The following is a 25,000-nucleotide window of genomic DNA, read 5'->3' as shown; positions in this document are numbered from 1 at the left end:
TGGCAGCATAGGTTATGGGAGCCACACAAATCTCCTGCTTTGCAAAGATACCCAAGGTCTCCTGTAAGTGGGCGGTAGGCCCCAGTTCCGTTGCGCTGAGAGTGTGGAGAGACGGCATAGGGCCTACGTCCACACTGGTGTCACCAGGGGCCCGATTCGAAGCTAATTGCAGCTAGTTCATGCAGCACTGACTTCTGCCCCAAATGGGCCTAAACATGGAGGCATCAACAATACCATCGTTCTTAATGAAGAACGGCCTTAGGACAAAGACAAAGACTACAACACGCCTTTTGTATTTACTCGAAACAAATGAATGGTATCAGGTGAAAAATATCTGTCTGTGCTTGTTCAGATTTAAGGTCTACAAATTTGCACCTTATTTCAATTTCCTGCATGCGCCGAGGAAGTGCGAATAGCTTATTCCGAGGCAGATTAATGCAGAAGAGCTCAGATAGCACATAAATCTACAAGCAGGGACTTGTACCATCATGTAAGCGTAATGATTATCAAACTGGAATCAGGGCTCCGAGTACCAGCTTAACACAGAGAAAATCTGCTTGATGTGAGAGTATTAAAATCATGCTATAATATATCCATATACTGTGACTAAATTTTATAGTTCATGAAGCATATTAGTATTACACTATATGCTGGTACATTCAAAAGGTGATTTCCACTTAGATACTCATTTTTCATGAAGATAAATATGACATGAATCATAATTTCCCTGAAGTAAATATTACAAATAATAAAATACTCAAGCAAGCAAGTTGAGGAATGGCAGTAATGTTTTCCATTTGTATGGTAAGTGGCGAACCTTGTGGCCTATCAAGTAACAAATTGAATGTTTAATCTTTCTCCATGCAGATTGAAGATGGCAAAGTAGCTGCGGTCTTACGACAAATTGAGGGATCTCTGGTGGCCCCTGGGCCATTAGCTCTTTTGCCTTTGGAGGCCGATAGAGGATGTCAGCAAAGCTTCGTCAAAATATATCACAAGCATGAAGTTGTAAAATTGCAATTTACAACAAAAAGACTTTCGGATAACGGGCAGGTCTTAGGCATGCTAAATACATCGCAAATATTTAGAGAAGCTTTGTAAGCAATTTAAATATTGTTAGGGGACGTTGCTTAGCATTTGTGGAGCATCCCAGAGGCAAAGGAAAGGAATGTATCCTATCAAATGGCTAATAGTCAATTCCTAGGGAGAAAACGACAGAGTTCAACTCATTGAGCTGAGGTAGGTTAGGGTTAGTTAGTGTCAAGCCAACACCCTTCGGAGCATGGGGTCTTGGCTGGTATGGCCTCGAGTTTTGGAGTCTCTGGGGGGGTCTTAGAGACCCTGGCAAGCTACAGCTTGTTTTGATTGGATCTCGGAGTCGTGGGCACTCGGGGACTGCTGGATGTTTGGTGCCCTGACATTCCAGGGCCAGTGTTTCGTCACAGTTCAGAAGAGCGTGTTGTACGGGCAGGAATGCCCACTTTGTTAAAGGTTCTGTTGTATATTAATTTTATGTGCAGCGTCTGCAGGGTACGATGACTAGCATTTTGATGAAGGATTTTATACAAGGGAAAAAAAAAAGTCATTATCTTACTTCCCAGAGACCTCCCCAGATTGGTGGGCCCCCTGACCCGCAGCTGTGTCTATGAGTGTTAAGCTGTGACCCGCACGGTGTTCTCCGTTCCATGAGCAATTAATAGGGCTTTTTACTCCTGGGGAAGTTACTGCTCTTCATGACCAAAGAAAGCCAGAAATGCACATAAATGGATTTTGCTGCTTTTCCCTTTGATTGCAGGGAAGGGGAGGGCACAGAGAGAGGCTAAACTATGGCGGGTACCAGGCTGGCCCCACGTTGGTCGAGTTCCTCCAGTCGGGATGTGGAAAAGAAGTTAGGAACCCCAAAACAACACAGGGTTCTCTCCCACTCATTCACGCTGGCCGTGCCCCTTAACTTAACTGACACCTACCAAATAGAGGGGTGCCTATTAACAAAACAAATGGAACGTTGACCCCACCTCTTGTTCAACAAGCCAACAAAAACGGATCAGAACATGCACTTAAGAATGTTTTGCTGACCCTCAGCTCCCAGTGGCCAGAGGTCCAGGGAGAGGTGGGGTGAGCTCCCAGACCCCTGTGTTTGCACAGAGCCCCCACCAGATGCATCCAAGGGGACCTTCTCAACAGGCCTGCTCAGTGTCTGCAGGGGCACCCTTGCATTGGGCCATCCATGTGGGGAGCCCTCTAGTGGGAAGACATGGAACTGCACTCCTCCCTGGGCTTGACACTGGTGGGGGAGGGGAGCAGGGAATGGAGACCCCCGAAACACACAGCCATTTGTGGGCATGGGTCTGACAGCACGTGGTTGTCCTCTTCCCAGAGCTGGGCAGGGCTGCTACCTGACTCCTGACTTGGACACATGACCTCCTCTTTGGAAGTTTCTCTGGCGTTGGGTGAGGTGGGGTGGGGTGCGGTGCCGTGGGGAACCCACTCTTCTTTACCCATATTCTCTGCTGCCCTCCCAGCCTGTGCCTTGCCAACTGTACAGCCAGGCCAGGCCCGACTTAACTTGGGTTTTGATCATTCTCTACCTTTTTTGTAATTGTGGAATCATAAAATATTTTAATTTCAAGGTTAGCAATTTCTCTTGCATACTTAATTTATAATTAGCTGGTTTATAAACCTGTTCGGCGAATATAATTTTACTGTTGCCAAATGTTCTTCATGAATAATTAAGGGCAAATCCCTATTTATCAAATTATTAATATACCTAATAGCCTTGTTTTCATAAACAATGCATTGGAGTTGAATTGAAAGAAAACCTTCTTTGAGGGATCTGATGCCCAATTCCCACCGGATCGAGAGCCCTCTCCGAATGTCTGCACAGAGGGCCGCTTGTGCTGGGCTGATGTCACAGCCCCGACCTTCTTCCCACCACAAAAGCCCAGGTATCAGTAGCTGGACAAACACAATATCCATTCAGTGCTGGGGCTGGGTTGTCAAGGCCTCCCAAACAATGTTGTGATTTGTTCCCGTCCTGCAGCGGGAGCATTTTCGGAGGAAATGTAACAGATGAAGCCATCCTCTCAGCTTTAAAAGAGCAGACCGCTTTTCAAAATGTGGAAAGTAACTAGAATGTGGGAGTTTAGACATGAGTTCCTGAAAAAGTCCAGTCTTGTCCATCCCCAGGCCGAGTGACCGGGAGCACAGTACATTCAGGTCCAAAAGGCAGAGTTAAGAAGCACATAACATGCTTTGACATGAAAGAAAAATGAAAAAAAAAACCTTATCCCGGTGTGTGCAGATGATACAAGCAGAGGCCCACACTGCCTCCTTCCTTGAAACAGAAAAACCAGTTGCCTCTGAGCCCACTCCGACTCCCGGCGGCCCCGTGTCTCACAGTATAACTGGCTCCAGTCGGTTTTCGGTGACTGAGTTGTTGGCATGAGATTGCCAGACCTTTCTTCAGAGGTACCTTTGGCTGGAGTGGCCCCCTCCAGCCTTCCAGTGAGCAGCTGAGCCCATCAGCATCTGTAACAGCTGGGCCTTCTCGGCTTCCTTTTGCCCTCTCAGATTTCACCGAGGGCCAGCAACACAACTGTTCCCACTCTTTGTGGCAGGCATCAGACTTGTCACGTGTAGAAGGCCCCAGCTGAAACGTACTCAGTTAAAACCAAACTTGCGCGGTGTAGCCACGAAGAGTTGGTGTGGCCTGGTCTCTCGCCTCCTGCTGTGTGTTTTATGGGCCAGGCGCTATAAGTGTAGAGGGTGGGCGTGGGTGCCCCTCAGAGCGGGGCGCCTGGCCCGTGCTTGCTTATTACCTGCTCCTGGTTCGCAGTGGGCCCCCAGAAGGAAGGAGGAAGGCCAGCACGCCTCTCTTCCCGGGCTGGCATGTATGAGCTCACTCGCCATGTGTGTGTCTCCATGTGTATGATTCATTCCAGAGCAGTTTTAGTTCTCATAAAATATTCATTTTGGTTGTGCAGGGCCCTGTAATTGCCATCTCTCACCCTGAATTATTTATACCTTGCACAGACTGACAAAGCTTTGCCATGTGGCCCGAGATGAATCAGAAACACTGGTCTTTGCTGCCAACAGCATTATAGTTGTACAAAATATGGCGCCTACGCCGTCCTGGGCCGCCTCATCTCTAAATCCAGCTTTTCTTGATTTGACATTTTCTTTACTCCATTGTCTTAGTCGGGCAGAAAGGCTGCCTCTTAACTCGAAGAGCAACCCTTCTTGCTAGCATTATCGCTGGCGTGCTGGAGAGAACTAATGTATCTTTATTGCCCTTACTTTTTTATGCTCAGTAACAAGACAGTACTCGGGGCTCACTTTAGAGCCATATATTATACATTAGCGATAAAATGATGCAAATAGTCCCAGAGACTCTTCAAACAGATAGTGCCATCAGCCGGCTTCAGCCTACTTGTCACAAACACAGAAAATCGAGGGTGACGTGTGGGCCGGGCCCAGACGCCCACCCCCCAGGTGCGACGTCACGTGTGGGGGCTTCTTTGTGGCCGAGGAAGCCCCTGGGGTCCCCACACTCTGACTCCTGAAGCAGGTGCTCTCCACAGGCCTCTTCCTGTCCCCGGCAGCCACCAGGCTGACTGTCATGTCCTTGAATTTCTGCAGCCACAGGGGACCTGACATACGTGCTCTGTGCTCCTCTGTCTGTCTGTCTGTCTGTCTCTATGTATATATGCACTCTTTTGGGAGTGGGGGGCTTCAAAAAGTTTGTGAAAGGGAATGGAATTTTTCTGCCAACTTTTTGAAGCCTCCTGGTAAGGATTATCTATCCATTCCATTTTTCCTTGAACTTTTTGAAGCCTCCTTGTGTGTGTGATATATATTATCATATGTTAACATATATTTGTTGTTGTTGTTAAGTGCCATCGAGTCGGAGACACTCAATATACTATTTTATATAATATAACCGCTCTCTCTTTCTGTGTACATATGTATTAAATCAGCCTTTTTGTATACCTCTCTGTCTGCATCTCTGTTTCCCTCCCCACTAAACATAACCTCTCTGTGTATTTGCATTTGTACCCAAACCATCAAGTTGATGCGAACTCACAGTACCCTATAGGACAGGGACAGAGTAGGGCTTCTCCACTGGATTTTCAAGGCTGGGAATCTTTTTGGAAGCAGCCAACCTCATTTTTCTCCGCCAAGATCCTGATGGAGTCAAACCGCTGATGTTTCTCAGTTTGCAGCGGAGCGCTTAACCACTCCGTCATCAGAGCAGGCCTTGTTCTCTAATGTATATGAAGATGTATGACGTAGTATGTATAATGTATATGAAGATGTATGACAATATGTATAATGTATATGAAGATATCTGACGTAATATAAAAAATCAAAACCAATCCCTCTGGTGTTGAGTCCATTTTGACTGGTCGCAACTCTTCAGGACAGAGTGGGCCTGCCCCGAAGGGTTCTCAAGATTGTCGCCTTTATGGAAACAGACAATGTTGATGGTTCAAGCCCACCTGCCATTCCTTGGGATAAACATGAGACTTTTGCTCTGGAAATGATTTAAAGCCTCGGAAACTCTATACAGGGTCACTATGAGTTGGGATCGACTTGATAGCAAGTCTTCCTTCTCCAGAAATGTAGGTGAGTTCAAACCACTGACCTTTCAGTGAGCAGCTGAATGCTTAACCACTGTGCCACCATGGTTCCCTTATGTTTTTGTTTGTGTATGTGTGTGTGTGTGTGTGTGTGTGTGTGTATGAAGGGTCTTCAAACAGTTCACAGAAAAACTGAACAATAATTGAAGCCTTCTCATATCTCTGTCTGTCTGTCTGGTCATCTGTCTGTCTCCATATATCTATCTCCCTCCATTAAACTCCCCCATCTCTCTCAACAACCTCTCTCTCTCTCTCTCTCTCTCTCTCTCTCTCTCTCTCTCTCTCTCTCTCTCAGTCTGTCTCTCACACACACTGCCCTGCACCCAACACTGGAGACAAGATCTCAGAAGCAAGCACATTGGAAACACGTCTAAATATTCCAGGAAACCGTGCCGGCATAAAGCAGGCACCGTGGAGCTGAGAAAGTCATCTGTGTGGGGTGCCATGCGAGGTCTCCCCCAGAGCCACCGAGGGGGATTAATTGATGGCTCTTGGCTCATCAACAAAGGGAGGTGAAGAGCGAAGGATCGGTGCTCTTTCAAGTAATGGATGGGCTGGCCACACATTTCTCTTGTATTTGTTGACACGCAGGAGTAATGAAGTTAAGGCTTTGCACACATGTGCCCCTCATTAAGCTGCATTACCTGCATTGAAACTAATAATTGCCACTCAGAGCTGTGCTCCCATTAATCATTTATAATGTTTTAATAAGTTTTTAATTAGGACCTAAAAGGCTGGAGAGCCCAGCAGAGGTAGTTCGACACTGGTGTCCCGCCTGCCTGCACAGGCTTGATTTAAAATGTGATTTTTTTTTTTTATTAATAATTCACCCTACTAAGATGATCATTCTTAATTAAGCTAGCTGACATGGAGGGGACATGCATACTGGAGTTCAGGAAGGATGTGTACACCGCACTCAGAGAGTTAAAAGATCAAGAGGAGCAAAGAGAACTTCTTGTTCTTTTTGGGAACGGTCATGGTGGTGGCACGGTGGAAATCAGAGCACCCCCCCCCCAATCTTCAGATCCCCGAAAACACATGTGCATTGGTGGGAGAGGTTTGCAACCCGAAGTTCGGGCAAGCCGAGCCACTTAATCTTTGCACAACCTGTAAAAGTCTCCTTCCGGGCTGGCAACAAGTCAGTGGGGGGTGCATTTGATCTGAGCCAATTGACACTGGCATTTTTCTTAAATAAGAAACACCGTGATCAGAGCTGGCAAATGGACCAGTGTCCAGAGGGAGTGAGGAAGCTGTTTTAATGAGCCCGCAGTGAAAGACAGAATACAGACTGATTGACAGAGCAAGTGATCTGCTGTGGAAATAAAGTCAATGCTACATTGCCCATTAGAAGGGAAAGAACTAGAGAAAGGGGGAAAAGAAGAAAGATAGGCACTTGAAACAAGAGCCCTCGTGTAAATAGAGCACACTGCACATTTCCTTGTGTTGTGCAGTTGACTCCCCTTAAACAGATAACCTTATCAAAACTATCATGAAATATCAGCAACAGTTACAGAAAATGCTAACAAGAATCCTGACAGCCAGCCGAGGGGGAGGGTAACCGACAAAGCGTAAGAACTCGGGGGACGTGTTGGCTTTTGGAGTGTCTACCTGGGTCCTACTTATCTGAGCGCATGAAAGCCACCTTGGCGAGTTTAATGCGAGTCAGACAAATTCCTCTGCGCGGACGGAATCGTGTGTTCAGGATATTGAACTGGCCGGCAGAGCCATGAAACCCCATCAGATCTCTTTGGCATCATTTTAATGAGAATCATTGCGACAGCACAAGATCATGGTATCTGTAAGTGTCTCTTGACAGTTGAGGCTGAAATGGCCATGAAAAGAAAAACCATTATAGCAGAAATTTCACGATAAGGCTCTTTGGAGGGACGGCGGGGCCTGGTGCGACTCCAGGCTGCGGAAGGGTTAATTTTCTAAACCTAATAATGTTCGATAGTGAGGTATTTGTCAGGAGATAAAGAAGTGATAGAATCTGGGAAGTGGGTCCCCTGGCGATTGTAGTACAAATATTGTTAATGCAATGTGGTTACTACATAGAAGGAAAGTAAAATAGCTCGAGTTCACTAGAGACAGAACCGGCTACAGCGAGAGCAGGAACCTGCAGACAAAGGGCAGTAATTGTTGAACCACGAGTCAAGCCGTGGATATTTTCAAATCCTTCTACATCTACATTTACATGCGAGATATCATGCGTGCCGCGGGGATGCCGCACGCAGAGACCAGGTACTGGCGGTGGGGAATCAAACCACCACAGACCTCTTGGCTGGTGGGGGGCCGGCGGGGGACCCCTAACAAAAGACATCTGGACCCAGCAGTAAAATTCAACACCGTTACCCTCTGCCTGCTACGTGATGACGTCATGGTGACACTGCGAGGATATGAGACCCATAACTTGAAATGTACAAGAATTTAATAAGTCTGGTGTTAAAGCAATTTGTCATGGCATATTTGAAGAATAAATCAGGCTAATGGAGTAGAATTCTTTTTTTTTTTCTTCTTCTCCGGGATGGTATTAAAGAACGTGAACCCAGTAATGGCTAATGGCAGGAGAGGGAGGCAAAGCCAGGCCTGACATTAAGACCCGCGCATTTTGGAAATCCGATAGGTATTGACTTGTGTACTATCTCAGCGAGGGCATCTGGTATCAGCAGCATGCAGTCTTGTATAGGAACTGCTCATTACAGGTTTGCCTCTGAAGGTCCAGAACCCGATCGGCTAGAGTTGCTCAGTAATCAATACTCCAGCGACTGGTGACCAGGGACATACACCACAGCCGCGGCTGCAGCTTTCAGGAACATCCCGGTAATTAGCAGAGCACGCCAGCCAGCCTTCCGTGGCCACGCTCCTCTCAGTCCCGGAAGAGTCTCTCTCAAGCACTCCCTTAACTATTTCATCTCAGTGGCACCATCAGATCAATGCTCCTGGGCTCTTGGTTTCCCTTTTGAGGCAGAAGTGCCTTTTATAATACGGAGGAGAAGTGGACGTGAGGTAAAACGCACCGTTTGACGTGCACACCTCGGCGGCATGGAGAATGTTCACAGTGTTTGTGTAACTGGCAGCCCTGCCCGGTCCCCAGACATCGCCATCACCCCCCATCCCCAGGAATCCCCGTACCCGCTGAGCACCTGCCCCCAGCCCCTTCGCCACCCAGTGGGCAGTGACGTTTCCAACTGTGTTTTCTGGTTGGCTCTTCCTTGCTCACTTGTTTTCATCACATTATTGCATTTTAAAGCCATCTCCCAGATTTGCTTGCTAGGTTCAATAAAAACTATAAACGTTGGGGCTGGGGCTAGGGCTGGACCAGCCTCTCTTGGGGTCCCCTGCCAGCCCCTGAAAGCCATCACGGATATGATTTACACACGGGTGCTCTGGGTGTTTGATTGATTACATCGAGGTCTATCTGGTGCTGCATTAGTTTGCTGCTTATTAAGAACTCTGGCGGAAAACTGTGCCTCCCCCCACCCCCCACCCCATAAAAGACACTGGTATTTTTCATTCTTGACCCAGGTCCTCCACATTAACCATAACTCAGGGCGAGAGTCGGTCCTGACTGCTAGGACGGAGGCTTGAAGCAGGGACCCAGGGTGGGGGTTTCTGGGAGAAGCCAAATGTCTTTTTGTTGAGTGTGGCCATTCAACCCTACACCGGAAGGGCCCCAAGCAGGAATCACACCCTGTTTGATGAGACACCTTTTCACTCAGCACATCGAGTCCACACTTTGGCCTGGCACAGTCTAAAGCTTGATCATGAAAACAGAACACTCGTTATTGGGTTCCTGACAAACTGGGAGGCAGAGCATCCCCAACCAGGGATGTTCGACTGTAAAAGGCAGGTAATTAAAACTGTGCAAAGTTTCCTGGTCACTGCAATTTCCGGGGTGTGAAGCGGGCTGGCTGCATTTCGAAGGAGACAATCTATTTTCCCTTTGACCAGAGGCGAAGAAATCATTATTACAGGGTTGGTGACTTCAGTTACGTGAAAAACACTCGTCGCGGGGAGGACGGCCAGACGAGCCGTATTAATTACCTACACTTGCAGGCGAGGTGGCCACGCTGGCCGGGTGCAGCTTTGGGTGTTGGTGGGAAAGTTGTTTGCATGGGAGCGTGACAGAAGAGACCGGTGTCAGAGGAAGCCTCATCTCATCAGCTTTTCTCTGACAAACCAAATTCATTCCTTATGTAATTGATAACGGCCTTGGCCAATTATTTCTCACATTACAATACACAGAGGCCCCCTTTACAGGTTTTGCAGGGCTGTAATTAGCTATGCTAATATCTCCTTTATTGGCCCTAATATTGCTCAACACCTTTTGCCATCCTGGAACCCACTAGAGCCCCATGGCCTGTCAGGACCACTGATTATTGAGAGGGATAGCTTTAATCAAACATAATTGCAGTTAATTTTTCTCTCCTACTCTGTTGCCAGCATCTAATGCCACAGACTCCTTGATATCCCATTAAATTACAATTAAACAGCCTCTTTTGTTTCTGCTTGTCCTGAACAACACCACAAAGTTCTGTAGCCGTTTAAAGCAGAGCTGTTTGGTCCTAATTACCTACGAGCTCACAGAGGGCCAATTTACACAATACCCATGTAGAATTTAAACAGTTCACAATGTAATGGGTATCACACAGGAACCTAAGACTACAATTAAAATGATTTTCATCAGATAGCGAAGCTCTGGTTAATCAGCTTCATAAAAGTAAATAGAAATGAACTAATTCATAGCTTAAACACACAGAAATGGAGCAGACTTGGAAATTGGTCATGGTGGGGTTGGGGCTGGCCCTGTGCTTTGGGGGCGATCTAGACTGGGTTTTGGTAAAAGTGGTTGGTCCTGTTAGTTTTTAAAGCCCAATTAAAAATGCCCCTCTTCCGCCGCTCAACACTCCCCCGGTGTTGGGATTGCGTGGGCTCTGGCTCCAACACAATAAAGATCCAACTTTTAACTTCCGTCTGTGGGTGCGGTGAGAGCCACAGCAGCTTTTAGAGCAAGTGAATCATTATCCTTGTGAACATGATGTGGCTGTGGACTTTCTAGCATCAACTCTTTACACGCAGGGCATCAGTGCCTGAGGGGCTGCACCTAGCCCTGTCCTCCAGGGAAGGGGCTCAAGGGTGTCCCTTAATCCATCTCCATCACGTTCCAATACTGGGAGGGAAAGCCATCTGGAGCCAGGGTAGCATCCAGCCCCAACCAGGGGGCCTAACTTCAGACGTGCTGAGACATCGTACGTTTTCGCCTTCTAATAGCTGTGGAGAACTTTGCAGAGTTTTGTAAGCTGCTTCCAAGTGGACTATCCAGGGTGTTGGCATGGAGGTGCAATAGTTTGTCTCTTACAGCTGTCTCCCCTGCTGCCTGGGAGAAACAAGTAAATAAAGCCCATATTTCAAGCTTGATTTACTCTGCTACCCTACTGTGAAAGATGATGGGTCTTCAGGGAAATAAAGACAGGGTCAGGGAATTAGTGTATATAATGGTCATTTTGATGATGGGCTAACAGATGCAACGAGAAACTCACTGTACACAATTAAGCGTCATGTAGTAATGACAGGTTAGGAGTTTTATCGCCTCTCTGCCAGCCAGCATCCATGTTTAGCCGTAATAAAGAGTTTATTGGTGCAAAAGCCAAAGATTTTCTGACATAGGAAAGATTTTTCCTTTCATAACAAGAGTGTTAAATCCTTGGTGCACCACAGTCTGGAAGTGAGATATGTAAAGTGGTTGTCAGATAGTTCTTAGGAAAAAGCCAATTAAAGGGTAAATGAGTCAAGTGTAGGGATTACCATTTGACTTTCGGGAAGATGGGCGTGGGTTCCCTCCCTCCCTCCCTGGACGTCAGTAAGCTTGTCTGAGTGGCTGCACGTCTGCCCACTGTGCTCCGTCATGGTCCAAGTCTGTGGCCACTGCCACCACTACTGGGCACCTGCTTGCTCTGGGCCACATTGAACCTCAGCAAAACATGAACACAACTAGGTAGAAATGTCAAGAGAAGTCGCTTTTTCCTCCCCTCAGTGTCCTGAGGATCCCCATAAGGTGGTCGGTGCGGCTTGATCCTTTGCTCGTAGAGATGGGGCCCAGGTGTCCCCTGGGCTGTGCACTTCAAGAGAGCCACTCTCTCATCAGACCCTCGGACAGAGGCCAGGGCCAAATCAGTGTATGTGTGAGGGTGAGGGTGCGCAGAGCTGTGAGCACGCTGTATATATATGGTGTGTGTGTGTAAGGGTGTGAGAATGTGTGGTAGGGGGAGGGTGAGGGTGCACAGAGCTGTGAGCATGCTGTATATGGTGTGTGTGTGTGTAAGGGTGTGAGAATGTGTGGTAGGGGGAGGGTGAGGGTGCACAGAGCTGTGAGCATGCTGTATATGGTGTGTGTGTGTGTAAGGGTGTGAGAACGTGTGGTAGGGTGTGTGTCAGGGTGCGCACAGACATGAGCACGCTGTATGTGGTGTGTGTGTGCACAGATGTGAGACGCTATATGTGGTGTGTGTATGTGCATGCGTGCATAGATGCGAGCACACTGTATGTAGTGTGTGTGTAAGGGTGTGGAATGTGTGACCGTATGTAATGTATGTGTGTAAGTGTATGAGTGTTCTTGAGTGTGTATGTGGAGTGTGTGTATAATGTATATGGTGTGTGTGAGTGTGTGGGTATGGCTGAGTTTGGGGGCTTCAAAAGATTTGCGGAAAAATTATCTTTTAATTTCATTTTCCCATGAGCTTTTTGAAGCCCCTTGTATGTGGGTGTATATGGTGTGTATAATGTATGCGATGTGTGTTAAATGTGTGTGATTGTGTAGTGTATGTCTGTGAGTATGATGTATTTGGCACTTTTGAGTGTGTGTGTAGTGCGTATAATGTATGTGTGGTGTTTATGTGAGTGTGACTGATGTAATGTGTGTCACTGTGATGTATGTATGTGAAGGTGTGTGAATGTATGATATATGTGGTATATACACAGGTACCACTGGTGTGTGTGTGGGTGTGAGACGAGGTGTGAAAGTATGATGTGTGTGATGTATATACATGTGTGTCATAGTGTCTGTCGTGTGCACACACAATGTGTGGTGTCATGACTGTAGTGTGTGCGTGTGATGTATATACATGTGTGACTGTAGTGTGTGATGTATATACATGTCTGTCACAGTGTGTCATGTGTGTACATACAATGGTGTAGTGACTTAGTGTGTGATGTATATACATGCATGTCATAGTGTGTGTCATGTGTGTACACACAATGTGTGATGTAGTGATGTGTGTGTGCACATGATGTGTGCGGGTGGACGTGTGAACTTACGGTGTGAGTGTGACGTGCATATGTGAGTGTGGCCATGGCGTTTATGAGAGGGTGTGCACCCTCAGGGAGTTTACAGTACCCAGCTTGAATCGAGATGGTAGTCCAGGCTATGCCTTTCGGAGGGCGGCACCTGTCCGGAAGCTGTTGCGGGGGTAACAAGGTGACTTGGCTAAAAAGACACCCCTCAAGGCCCTCGCTCGGCTGCTCAGAGCTCTGGCCGCCCAGGCAGGTACTGTGCTGGGGAGCGGCGTCTCAGATTAGCCGTCTGGTAATGTGTGGCATAATTGCACCATGCGCTGTCCCTGAAGTGGAACCCTAATTGCCTGACAGGACTGTAACCTGGTGGCACCTCACCTTGTTAGACCCTTCTGATGCAGTTGCAGCTCTGGCTGGACGCAGGTGTGCTTCATTTACCTCGCCCAGAGCGCGCCGCCTTTAATTGCACGGGGGCTGTTCGGAGGAGTTGGTGGGCGGAATATCAAGTGACTTACAGGACGCTGATGGCAGCTGGCCTTAAGAGGCATTGTGAGCTCAGTGTGTAGGTGAGGCGAGTTAATAAAAGATGTAAATTCTGGCCGAAAATCACGAGGCCTTGCGGTCTGTAAGAAAATGTAATTACGTGTCCACAAGTCCGCCTCCCATCAATTGGGTTTTCCTCTGTGGTGGTAAAAAGCCACCCAGGAAATGTCAGGTCTGATCCATTTAGAGAAACGCGTCTTAGTCCATGAAGTCTTCTGTATTTTCTGAACTGACAATTGTCAACAAGGAACCTTGAGCCAGAGGATGGAACTCGAGGAAACAGTGGGAAACTTCACAAGAAGTGACTCTGTGCCAAGTAGGACCGACTGGGTTTTGAAAGGAAATCGAGGAGGGTCCTGTCTGTAATGTGGCTGGGCAGTGTGTTCAGGTCAGCGTGGAGAACCACCTTCTATTCATGGTGCAGCTGGCCTTCTTGCTTGAGTTGTCACTGTGTGGGGACAAGACCCCTGTTTTCCCTCTGGTGGGGACTGTAGTCAGGTGACCCTGTGCCAATGGACCCCTGTTCCAAGGCTGGGATTCTGCCTCCTTTGACAAGCATGTAGGAGACAGGACACAGCATCGTGCCTCAAACACAAAGGCCCGGCGTGACGGGAAACAGAGTGTTCACGTCTGCGTTCTCTTCTCTGCGTGGGGACAGCAACAGACTCACCACTGTAGCAAGACAAAGTCAGCAATCCCATGTGACATAACTGCCCCGGAGGGAACAGGTTGCCACGTCTTCCCCCTGCGGAGATGCTGGTGGGGTGGACTTGCTGACTCTCCGTTAGCAGTTGAGTGCTTACTTATTGTGCCATTAGGGCTCTTGCTATTCCTTAAAAAACACACGCTAGATAGATGTTCCACAGAAATCACTGTCTCCCTTCAGATAGCACCCTCTTCTCTTCTTAAGCACGATACCGACTTGTCTCTTTTAAAATCTATTTACACCAGGGGTGAGGAGAGTTTGGTCTGGCCCTGCCTAGACAACCTTGTTGTTGCTCTGTGCCCTTGAGTCGGTTCTGATCCATAGCGACCCTAGCCGTCACATTAGGGCTGAGTTAATTATATGTTTGACCAGATATAGCAGGCTAATTTTTTAGTTGATAATTTTGTATGGCCCACGAATGATGTTATGAATATCCAAATGGCCCTTGGCAGGAAAAATGTTCCCCACCCCTGATTCAGACAGTCATGACCTCTGGGGTCTGACTCAGGGGTGGGGAACCTTTTTCAAGGGCCATTTAGATATCCAGACCATCATTTGTGGGCCATACAAAAATAGCTCAAAAAATGAGCGAGCTATATCATGCCCTCTGGGATGGAATCCTGGTGTGATGCTGTGGTTTAGATAAAGCACTGGACCTCAAGGTTGGCGGTTCAAACTCACCAGCCGCTCCTTTGAAACTCTATACAGGGTTGCTGTGGGTCGGAACTGACTCGACGGCACTTAACGACAAGCCCTCTGATTGTCAGATAAAATGCAGATGTCCAGTTAAACTTGGATGTTAGATGCGCCACAAACTACTTTTCAGGACTGGTGTGCCTTGGGACATGCCTAGCTAGAGAGTTATTTGTTGTTTTTCAGAAGCTCAGGTTTAACTGGGAGTTCTGTGTTTTTATTTGCTGAATCTGAAAGCCCCCCTGTGTGGGTAGGTGTTTCCTTGGTGTCTCGTGACCCATTTGGATAAGAAATGACAAATTCCAACTTCGCAATTATTAATATGAAGATTGAAAATAACTAATGTGCAGGCAAATGCCAATCACAGATTTTCATAGGTGGAGGCATTTGAGGACAACATGTCAGGGGGTGGGGGGTGTTCTCTTAGTATCTGCCCCTGTCAGGGGGTGGGGAGGGTGTTCTCTTAGTATCTGCCCCTGTCAGGGGGTGGGGGGGGGGTGTTCTCTTAGTATCTGCCCCTACAGGCAGCTAGCAGGAAGGCTGAGTGTTGGGTCAGACCTATCACCATGTGAGAGATTTTTGTAAAATGTTTGTGTCATTTCTTTGATAACCCTAACCAATAGTTGTTTTTGTATCTTTATAGATTCTTTCTAAAGTTTTTCCTCAAGTGTAATCAGAACTGTTTGAAGAATGCCGGCAACCCTCGGGATATGCGAAGGTTCCAGGTATATAACTTTAAAGGACTTAGTGGGCGTGGCTCTGACTTTGACGCTGAAATTGGAATTCTCAGACTTTGAAAGTGTGCAGGAAACCATCTTGAGATCCCCCCCAGGGCTTGGTGGAGAACTAGAATGCGTGTATTAGTCCAAGATTAGCAGTCAAATGCTTTACACATGGTTCCATGTACCCCAGATTTGTCAAGTCAGCCAGAGCTCAGCCAGCTCCACCCCTGCCAGAAGGCTTCAAAATGGGGGTGGAAATTTTTCATTCCATTTTTTTCCACCAACTTTTTGAAGCTCCTCACAACACAAAGCATACCTCTGAGGGCAGGCATGGCCTCAAACTTACTGGCTGGGCTGCCGGACACCTGAAGAACAGAGGGGACATCATCATTGAGTATGTGGAGTCCCCTCAGGTCCGATGGGCATGCTTGGAAATTACTTTAATAATCTGATTTAACCTCTGTACAAGGAGCTCTGGTAGCGTAGTGGTTACGAATCGGGCTGCGAACCGGAAAGTCAGCAGTTCGAAACTACCAGCTGCTCCGCGGGAGAAAGATGAGGCGATCTGCTCCCGTAAAGATTTACAGCCTCGGAAACCCTATTCAGGGTCTCTATGGGTCGAAACCGACTCGACGGCACTTAACAACAACAACAACCTTGTGGTTGGTCAGAAGCTGGAGCCCAGGGTGCACTTTGCCTAAAAGGAATTTATTTATGTATTTTCAGTGGGAGGAAAACCCACTGCAACCTGTTGGCTATAGTAAAGATCTTGGATCCTTCTTATAAAGGGATCTGTATCTATTTAATACAGACCTTGGTATAGATTCCAGAATGTTCTTCTAGCTAAGTTTTCTTCCTCTGAAGTTGGAAGTGAACTTGCTTACTTATTTCCAGGCTTTATTGCTAGATTGTGCTCCTGGACCCAGGTTCTCTGCTTTGCCTTGGAGGATTTCATCTAGAGCAGAGAGGGGGGGGGGGTTGCTGGTTAGGTTTGGGGATGAACTCTAATAGAGCTCATGTTTTTCTTGCCTTTGTGGGTAGGAGGGTCCTCCCAGCTGAAGGATGCACTGCACACACGATGGGATGTTTTGCTAATTTTAATAGTTAATGTGTTCTGGCTGGGACGCCAGACTGGTACAGGTGAACCCATCCACCCCAGGAAAATCTGGCCCCAGTGGTGGTTCTCAATGGGATGGATGACCAGGTGGCTGTAACCTGGGGTTTAGAGGATTTTTGTTATCAAAATATTTCAAAGCATTTTTCAGAGACTTAGTTGACGCTTAACCCCAGTGACAGAGTTCTTACCACACACATATGCTACCCATATATAGGCACAGGCTAGAGTGTTGCTGAGTGGTTTCAGTGGAGTTTCCAGACTGAGAGAGACTAGGAAGAAAGGCCTGGTGACGAAAGCAGCCAATGGAAACCCTGCAACCACAGTCAGACCGTAACCAGTCATGGGGGTGGCACAGAACCTGGTCACCACGATTAGGCACTGACTGCGCAGCATCTGACAACAGAGCCCTAGTGAGCATGGGGCATCTACTTTGGTGGCTCATGAGTGTACCGGAGGAGCCGCAGTCTTTGGTCACCAATGCTGATGCATTGTAACTAGGGAACGTGTTTCTTCCGGTCAGCCACACTGCCATCTTTCATACATCATGGCTTCCAGAGGCCCTACAATATTGATCTGTCTGAGCAGAATGAAAGGTCACACCTGGGTAGAGTGGCTTGTCCTCTCTCTCATTCGAGATGCAATGAAACTTCGTCACAAGTTATGTTGGAGTGGACCATGCAGCCTGTCCTGGCTACAAGGACTCCCTCCAGCCTTGCAGAAGGTTTAGCTGGACATAGAGCTTTTCCATGGTGTCCAGGCCTCAGCACCTTCAGGAGGTGGGACGAGAGACTGGTGCAGTGGGCCTGTCTTTCTTCTGCGTACCATTCCCCTTGGTGACTGCCCATCCATAGCAGACCTCGGAGATACTGTGGGTTTGGTCCAGACCACCACGAATATCGCAATAAAGAGAGATGCGGAGTTTGGGTTTCCCACAACAACGACAGCATTGCATAGAACAGAGACGCGGACACTCTACTGTCTGTGAAGTGCATGATGGAAGTCTCCATCTTGTAAGAATGACCAGCATGGGACACACAGCGACCTGAAGGGGGCACACTGTTGGGAAAAGGTGCTGGTGGGTCCACTTGAGGCAGCGTTGCTGCAGACCTTCACTTTATCCAAAGCCCAGTGTCTGTGATGGCAGGTGAGGCAAAGCACAGTGAAGGGAGACATACCTGCAGAGGCAGCAGACAATTTAAAACCTTCAAAAAACAACTCTTACCTTTTCTTGATTCTTTAACAACACACCACGGTCCAGGAGACTTAGGAAGAACCGAGCCAGTGCCCAGTATTGATGCATCATGGGCTGCTGGGAGGCCCCTGACCCCAAGCCAAGGCTGCTAAGCTCCCTGCCATCAACTTGATTCTGACTCATAGCGACCCTGCAGGACAGCATAGAACTGCCCTATGGAGTGTCTAAGATTGAATTCTTTATGGAAGCAGGTTGCCACACCTTTCTGCTGCATGCTTTTATTCTCACAGCACATCTAAACCCATGCTAGTTACAGATCACATGCCCAGTAACCCTGACTTCCACTGCTGGTCGGTTCATTCTGACTCATAGGAACTTTATGAGAAAAAGGAGAGTGGCCACACAGGATTTCTGAGACTGCGAATCTTAATGGAAGCAGGAAGCTTTACTTTTTCCCCATGGAGCAGCTGATGGATTTGAACCACCAACCTTGCAGTAGTAGCTCAATGCTTAACTCACCACACCACCAGGGCATCTTCCAAGACTGGTGCCCCTGTGTGTGTCAGAGTAGAACTGTGCCCCACAGGGTTTTCAGTGGACGGTTCTTCATAAGTAGATTCCACTCATGATGCCCCGTGTGGTCAGAGTAGAACTGTGCCCCACAGGGTTTTCAGTGGACGGTTCTTCATAAGTAGATTCCACTCATGATGCCCCATGTGTGTCAGAGTAGAACTGTGCCCCACAGGGTTCTCAGTGGATGATTTTTCATAAGTAGATCCCACTCATGGTGTCCCAGTATGTGTGTCAGAGTAGAACTGTGCCCCACAGGGTTCTCGGTGGATGATGTTTCATAAGTAGATCCCACTCATGGTTCCCCCATGTGGTCAGAGTAGAGCTGTGCCCCCAGGGTTCTCAGTGGATGATGTTTCATAAATAGATCCCACTCATGGTTCCCCCGTGTGGTCAGAGTAGAACTGTGCTCACAGGGTTCTCAGTGGATGGGTGATGTTTCATAAATAGATCCCACTCATGGTTCCCCCGTGTGGTCAGAGTAGAACTGTGCTCACAGGGTTCTCGGTGGATGATGTTTCATAAGTAGATCCCACTCATGGTGCCCCTGTGTGGTCAGAGTAGAACTGTGTTCACAGGGTTCTCAGTGGATGGGTGATATTTCATAAATAGATCCCACTCATGGCGCCCCCGTGTGGTCAGAGTAGAGTTGTACCCCCAGGGTTCTCAGTGGATGATATTTCATAAATAGATCCCACTCATGGTGCCCCGTGTGGTCAGAGTAGAACTGTGCCCCCAGGGTTCTCAGTGGCTGGTTCTTCAGAAGTAGGTCACTAGGAGTTTATTTGAAACTCTTTTGGTAGGTAGACTTGAACCTCCGCCCTTTTGATAAACATCTGAGCATGTGCACTCCCCAGGGACTCTTGGTGGACCCACTGTTGTGGTTGTGACTGTGTGCCTTCCTGTCCATTCTGACCCAAAGGAACCTTATAGAACAGAGTGAGCTGTCCCATGGGGTGTCCAAGGCTGTGATCTTTATGGAAGCCGACTGCCTCCGCTGTCTTCCCTGGAGCAGGCTGGTGGGCTTGAACCACCAACCTTCTGATTAGGAGCTTTAACAAGGGTACCACAAGGGCTCATTGCCTGCCCCCTAGTGGCACTGGGTCAATGCGCTGGACTGCAAGGTCAGTTTGAACTGCAAAGTCTGCGGTTCAAGCTCATCAGCCGCTCCTTGGAAACCCTATACAGGGTCGCTATGAGTCAGAATTGACTTGATGGCACTTAACAACAACAATGATGATACCAAAGTAGCCAGAAGTGGAAGCTTCACAGGACACCGCCATTGACCACCTGCTCACTAGCAGTAAAAGGTGTCAGAATGTGTCAGAACATCCTGCCTTCAGGTTGTGGAAACTTCGACATTCTTTGCGATGCTCAGACCAGGGGGAGGGTTGCTGAGGATACTGTCCCTTTTCTGCCCTCTTCCGGTGGGGCTGAGGCTCTTTGTAAGATCAGTCCCTCACAATGCAGGGACTTCCAAAATGCCATGGAAGTCTCCCTCTCTGAATTTTCTTGTGTACAAGTGCATAGCTTTGGCTGTCCTTCACTGAGTTTATGTGGTGTCTGGACATGTCCAGTCCGGGTTTGCTGGGTGCACTGACCCACTCCGATGTCACCTGCTAAGGGTGGTATGGTATCCAGCTGTGGCAAAGGCCAGCCTTCCTTCACCTCAACCACAGCAGTGCTCCCGCAGGACAGGAAAGAGTGACCGCACAGAATTTCCAGGTGGGGCCCGTTTCAGGGTGCTGTTTGGGAGGCAGGTCACAAGCTCACCTGGAGGGGTCAGGGGGGCCGTCCCTCGGGTGTGGGTCCCTTCTGCATGACCACCACTGAGCAGCTGGGGATCCAGAAGGCCCTATCCATCATCTTCTTGCTGGTCACGCTGTGAACCTGGCCATAAGAATGGGAACCTTTCACTTCGGAGGAAAAGAGGAAATGCCAGGGGCACACTGGTCTTGCAGAGACAGCCAGCACCTCCAACTTGAACTAGGCTACTTTTCCCCTGAGGGAAAACACTTTCACGATTCATATTCAATGTAGTCTTTCAGATGCAAAAAAAGTTCATTATCAAACATTAAATGTAATTGTACAATTGACCTGGAGATCATTTTCTGGTAGAAATGTGGGGAGGCCCAGACTTCTGATTTATGAAGCCTTTTTGGACAACGCCACAGTCTCTCTCCTCTTTGCAGGAGGATGGTCTCAAGTGAGCAGATTTTAATTAGATAAACTATCTAATCAATATGTGAACAGATCAATCAAAACAGCAGCTTTAAAATGAGTGCTAGAGGGGTGTTTCTGAAGCTAATGGCTAGAAGAATTTTTCTCTGGATCGAATTCACTTGTTACCATAATAGGAGATTAAACTGTAATTAGTGTAGCGGCTTCTGAAGAGAAGCAATCTTGAGTCAAAACAAAGCAAAACACGAAAACCCACCCACCGCCACTCGCCAAAAAGGCCGGGAAGGGACGTCCGTCAATGGCCACTTGCCAGTAACAAGTGCCATTTGCAGGATCATTTAAGATCGGTTTTCTGTTGTCTAACGGGGGAGGTTGGCTTTCCCTTTGCCAACTGTGTTTTCAAGCCCCGCTCCTCTTTACAGGTGGTCGTATCCACAACAGTCAACGTGGATGGTCACGTGCTGGCTGTGTCTGACAACATGTTTGTACACAACAACTCCAAACACGGGCGACGTGCCCGCCGCCTGGATCCCTCAGAAGGTACGGCCCCTTCTTATCTGGAAAATGGTAGGCACACGTTACAAGTTTGGTTGTTGTTTTTAAAAAATTATTATCTGCGATACTTCCTTTTCTTTGCACCATCCTTTCTGTTGGTTCATGTCGAGTTACTTCTGCAGGTTCCCGCCACCCCCGGGGGCCCAGGCAGCAAGCAGGGGGCAGGGTCTGCTTTTCCAAAAACCCCTCACCACTATCACCTCCTCTTTTGTTATTGGTTTGTTTCTAAACTTTACGTTACTTACAGCTTTTCTTGCAGTTTTAATTTCTTTGGTTTGTTTTTGGCCTGTCTTGTGTCTCATCAACAGGTTTGTTCCCAGACCCCTTGTGTTCATGTGAGCAGACAGCTCAGTCTGGTTCAGCCCTTTGAGAAAATACTGTTGAGAGCCACCTGTCTCTGGATGGTGTGTGTGCATGTGTGTGAGAGTGTGTATGTGCATGGATGCCTAGGTGTGAGTAGGTGCACGCGTGCATGTGTGTGTACATGCAGGGAGTACTTGGGTGGTCCAATGGTTAAGCACTTGACTAGAGAATGAAACATTGACGAGTCACCTCTACCTAGACGCACTGCGAAAGAAAGGTCTGGCTGTGTACATCCAAAAAGTCATCGAAAACCTGTGGAGCACAGTTCTGTCAGACTCACTTGGGTCACCGTAATCCAGCTGGCTCGTTTTTCTCATCTATGTGTGTACATATGTGCACATGTGACTGTGTGAGCGTGTGTGTGTTGTGTATGTGTCCACGTGTGCGTGTGTGTGTGTGTATAGTCCCTGGTGGTTAAATGATGAAGCATCTGGCTACGAGCTGAAGGGTGTTGGAGAATCAAATCCCCCCAGAGGTGTCTAGGAATAACGGTCTGGCAAACTATTCCCCGCTCCCTCCCCAAAGTCAGCCATTGAAAACTCTCTGGAGCACAGTTCTCTTCTGACACACACGGGGTCACTGTATATTGGTCTCCACTCATTGACAATGGGCTGATTCTGTTAGTACACATGCATGCGTGTGTAGATATGGGACTACATGTATGTATCCATTGGTATGTAAGCATGTGTGTGTAAGAGGTACAGCTGACGGGTATGGAAAACAAAATACGAGAAAATGTTCATTCACCAAATGCTTCCCACTGACTGACTCTTGTTTTGCTCTGTGAAAAGAGACTTTTGGTAAGGGACAGGGAAGCATGTTTTCAGACATGGAGTCAGAATTCAGAAAGCCTTAGACCCTCACCCCATGACCTGCTGTCTACTGATGCTCAGGTCCCTGAGATTTAACATGACCTTCACGATCAGACTTGTTCTCCCCCATTCACACATCTAGAAGGCTCCTGACATTCAGGCCTCATGAGCTGTTGAGGGAGAGATCGGATTTTCGTGTTCTGGAAACTGTGAACTCTGAGCACATCATCTGTACCGAGCGGTCATGAGACAGGTCTGCACGTGAGACGGATCCAGGGAAATGAAGCTAGTGCAGATTATGAGCAGTGATTCCAAGAGAGGAATGGGGAGACAATTTATGAATCTGCTGCGATCCACAAAAATAAACTAATTTGTTTTTCTACATTAATGAGTAAGGTATAAGAGAACAAAAATATAATAATTAGAGGTCGCCCCGAGCACTAGAGTCATTAGCTCCATGACGTATTGTTTATCTCCTTCCCTTGACTGAAGGTAGGTGTGTGTTTTGCTTAGCAACCATCACTAATGAGGTTCACGTTTAGGGAGGTTGGCTCCTTGGCCTCAGTTCTCTGGCTCCCAGAGGACCACACTCCTAACACGATGGGCTCATGGAGGCCCCTCAGCCCTGTGGTGTTGGGTGCAGTCTGGGTCCAAATCCTGCCTCCACTAATGAGCTATTATGATCTGAGCAAAGTACAAGTATTTATTTTTGTAAGTAGCATGGAAAAAAAAGAGCCTTTGACTCTAAGGAGACTGTGTCGCATTTAGAGAAATCAAGGCCGCTCGTGGGCACCTTGGAGGTGAAAACCCAACTCTCCATGAGCTCTTTGCAGAGCGCAATCATGCTCAGGACTTTGTTCCCTGTTTCTCAATACTTTATCAACATCTAAACCAAGTCACTGAAAGAGCGCTGTTCTCTCAAAGGAGATGGAATATTTCGTTCCACCCTAGAAAGTGGTTCATCTTTTTAAACAGTAGTGGCTCTGAGAACTGGCCTATAGACTGAGTGCTCTTCAAGAAAAAGGGTGACGCCACCAATGCTGGCTTTTTGTCACCAGAAGAAAAAAGCTGAAAGGTCTTGTTCCCCCTAAAGGGCGGGGTTGGTATCGCAGACTCTGGTCCTTTCTGGAGAAACACCACTCAGGAGGTTCCTTGTAAGAGCTGGCCACAATTCCTCCAGTGCCTGGACCCAACATGTCAGAGAGATGGCCTGCCTGCTTTGAGTGAGGCCCCCCTCTTCTTGAAGGAGAGAACGCCCCTATACAGCACAGCTCTGAGCTAACACCTCATTATCCAACCATCTGATAGTCACCAGCAGTACACACACTCATGGTTCCTAAGTAAACGAATTTCTCCTGCTGCTGCTATGGAAGTCTGCCACTGAGTCCTTTGAGCTCACAAAAAGGGAGGCAAATTATTTACAGTATTGAACAGAGAGAGGGGAAAACAAGGCGGATCGCTTCCAGCACAGCCCGGCAGAACTCGGGTTTTAATTTTTTCCTTGTCACTCTCTCCCCCCAGCCCCTCCTCGCCAAGGACTCCAACCCCATTTAAACCCTGTGCGGCCCCCGGCCTGCAGTACACAGGCGATTTGCATGCCAAGTACCGTAATGCGGTTAGGTTTATGCAATAATGACGGCTGCATCGGGGCTGCGGGGGCTTCAGCGAGTTAAAGGGAACAGATGGCCTTAGGAGAGGTAAAAGGTATAATCCTATCAGCTGGAGTATCAGCCAGCCATCTGGGTATCCCGAGCACAATTACAAGACATTTTAGCAGGCAGAACAAAGAAGTCTTCGTGAGGCAAGATTAGGGTAGTGTGAGTGCTTCAGTATTGTGAGTGCAGGCAAGGTGACAACCGCTGGGGCTTTGCTGACTAATCGGAAGCTGTTTACTAATATACCGCCGGGCACTGGAGCGAGACCCCCGAAAGAACCACAGCAGCCACCATGTAGTTTGGTCAACAGCATGGGTTCCAACTTATAGACCTTGCACCTTGGGAAATCCTCAGTCCCTGATGCTGCTGGGGACCCTGACCAGGAGACCCACCCCAGCCTCACTGAGTGATTGAGCAGAAGGCAGCCAGGAGGCCAGAGGCCAAGAGACCAGGGTGGCCAGGATCTCTGCTCACAGAGCATTCTAGAACATGCCGGGGTGGCACGGCAACGCTCCCTACAACAGCCTACTGCCTGTCATTAGGGCTGTGGAGAGGAATTGGGGGCCCACAGGAGGAGCTCAGTCCCCACCTCCCTCCAGACAAGCCAGGCCTGTGCGTCCGCTCTGCCATCTCCCACTGCCTTGCCCAGCGCCCAGCCTGAGCTCAAGTGGATTGTGGATGTCCATCATTCGATCTTGAATGCTGTCTGTGTAATTCATTTTGCCATGGTTCCCGTTGAACACATGTTCCCTCTCTATATGTGCATTGAAATGTATGCAAATACAGGCGTGAGGAAGATGCCTATCGGCCTAGCAGAGGCTGGGCCGCCCTGCGCACTCTTTGCGCCTTTCTGCCCAGAAGCACTGCAGATTCTAACAAGAAGCCAGGTCTCTGCTGAAGCGCAGCTGCCACATAGCAGCCTCGTGCACGAAGTCGATCCTGGGTTGTTTTTTTTTTTTTTT

General features: G+C 48.1%; 1 protein-coding gene across 3 annotated transcripts in view; it reads left to right on the top strand.

The window, feature by feature from the left end:
* The window catches only part of EBF3 (early B-cell factor 3), a 142,411-nt gene that overhangs the window by 83,444 nt on the left and 33,967 nt on the right, over positions 1-25,000 (top strand). For 2 of the 3 annotated variants that reach the window (XM_006867442.1, XM_006867441.1), the window contains exons 7-8: positions 15,515-15,596; positions 21,076-21,193. In XM_006867442.1, coding sequence (XP_006867504.1) covers positions 15,515-15,596; positions 21,076-21,193 — 200 coding nt within the window. Of the gene's footprint in view, positions 1-15,514; positions 15,597-21,075; positions 21,221-25,000 lie in introns of all 3 variants that reach the window. The other variant, XM_006867440.1, reaches the window with a different exon arrangement.

The sequence above is a fragment of the Chrysochloris asiatica genome, unplaced genomic scaffold (genome assembly GCF_000296735.1).
Source record: "Chrysochloris asiatica unplaced genomic scaffold, ChrAsi1.0 scaffold00105, whole genome shotgun sequence".
Lineage (NCBI taxonomy): Eukaryota > Metazoa > Chordata > Mammalia > Afrosoricida > Chrysochloridae > Chrysochloris > Chrysochloris asiatica.
Note: the sequence above shows the minus strand (reverse complement) of the source record. Positions and strands in the feature narration are given on the sequence as shown.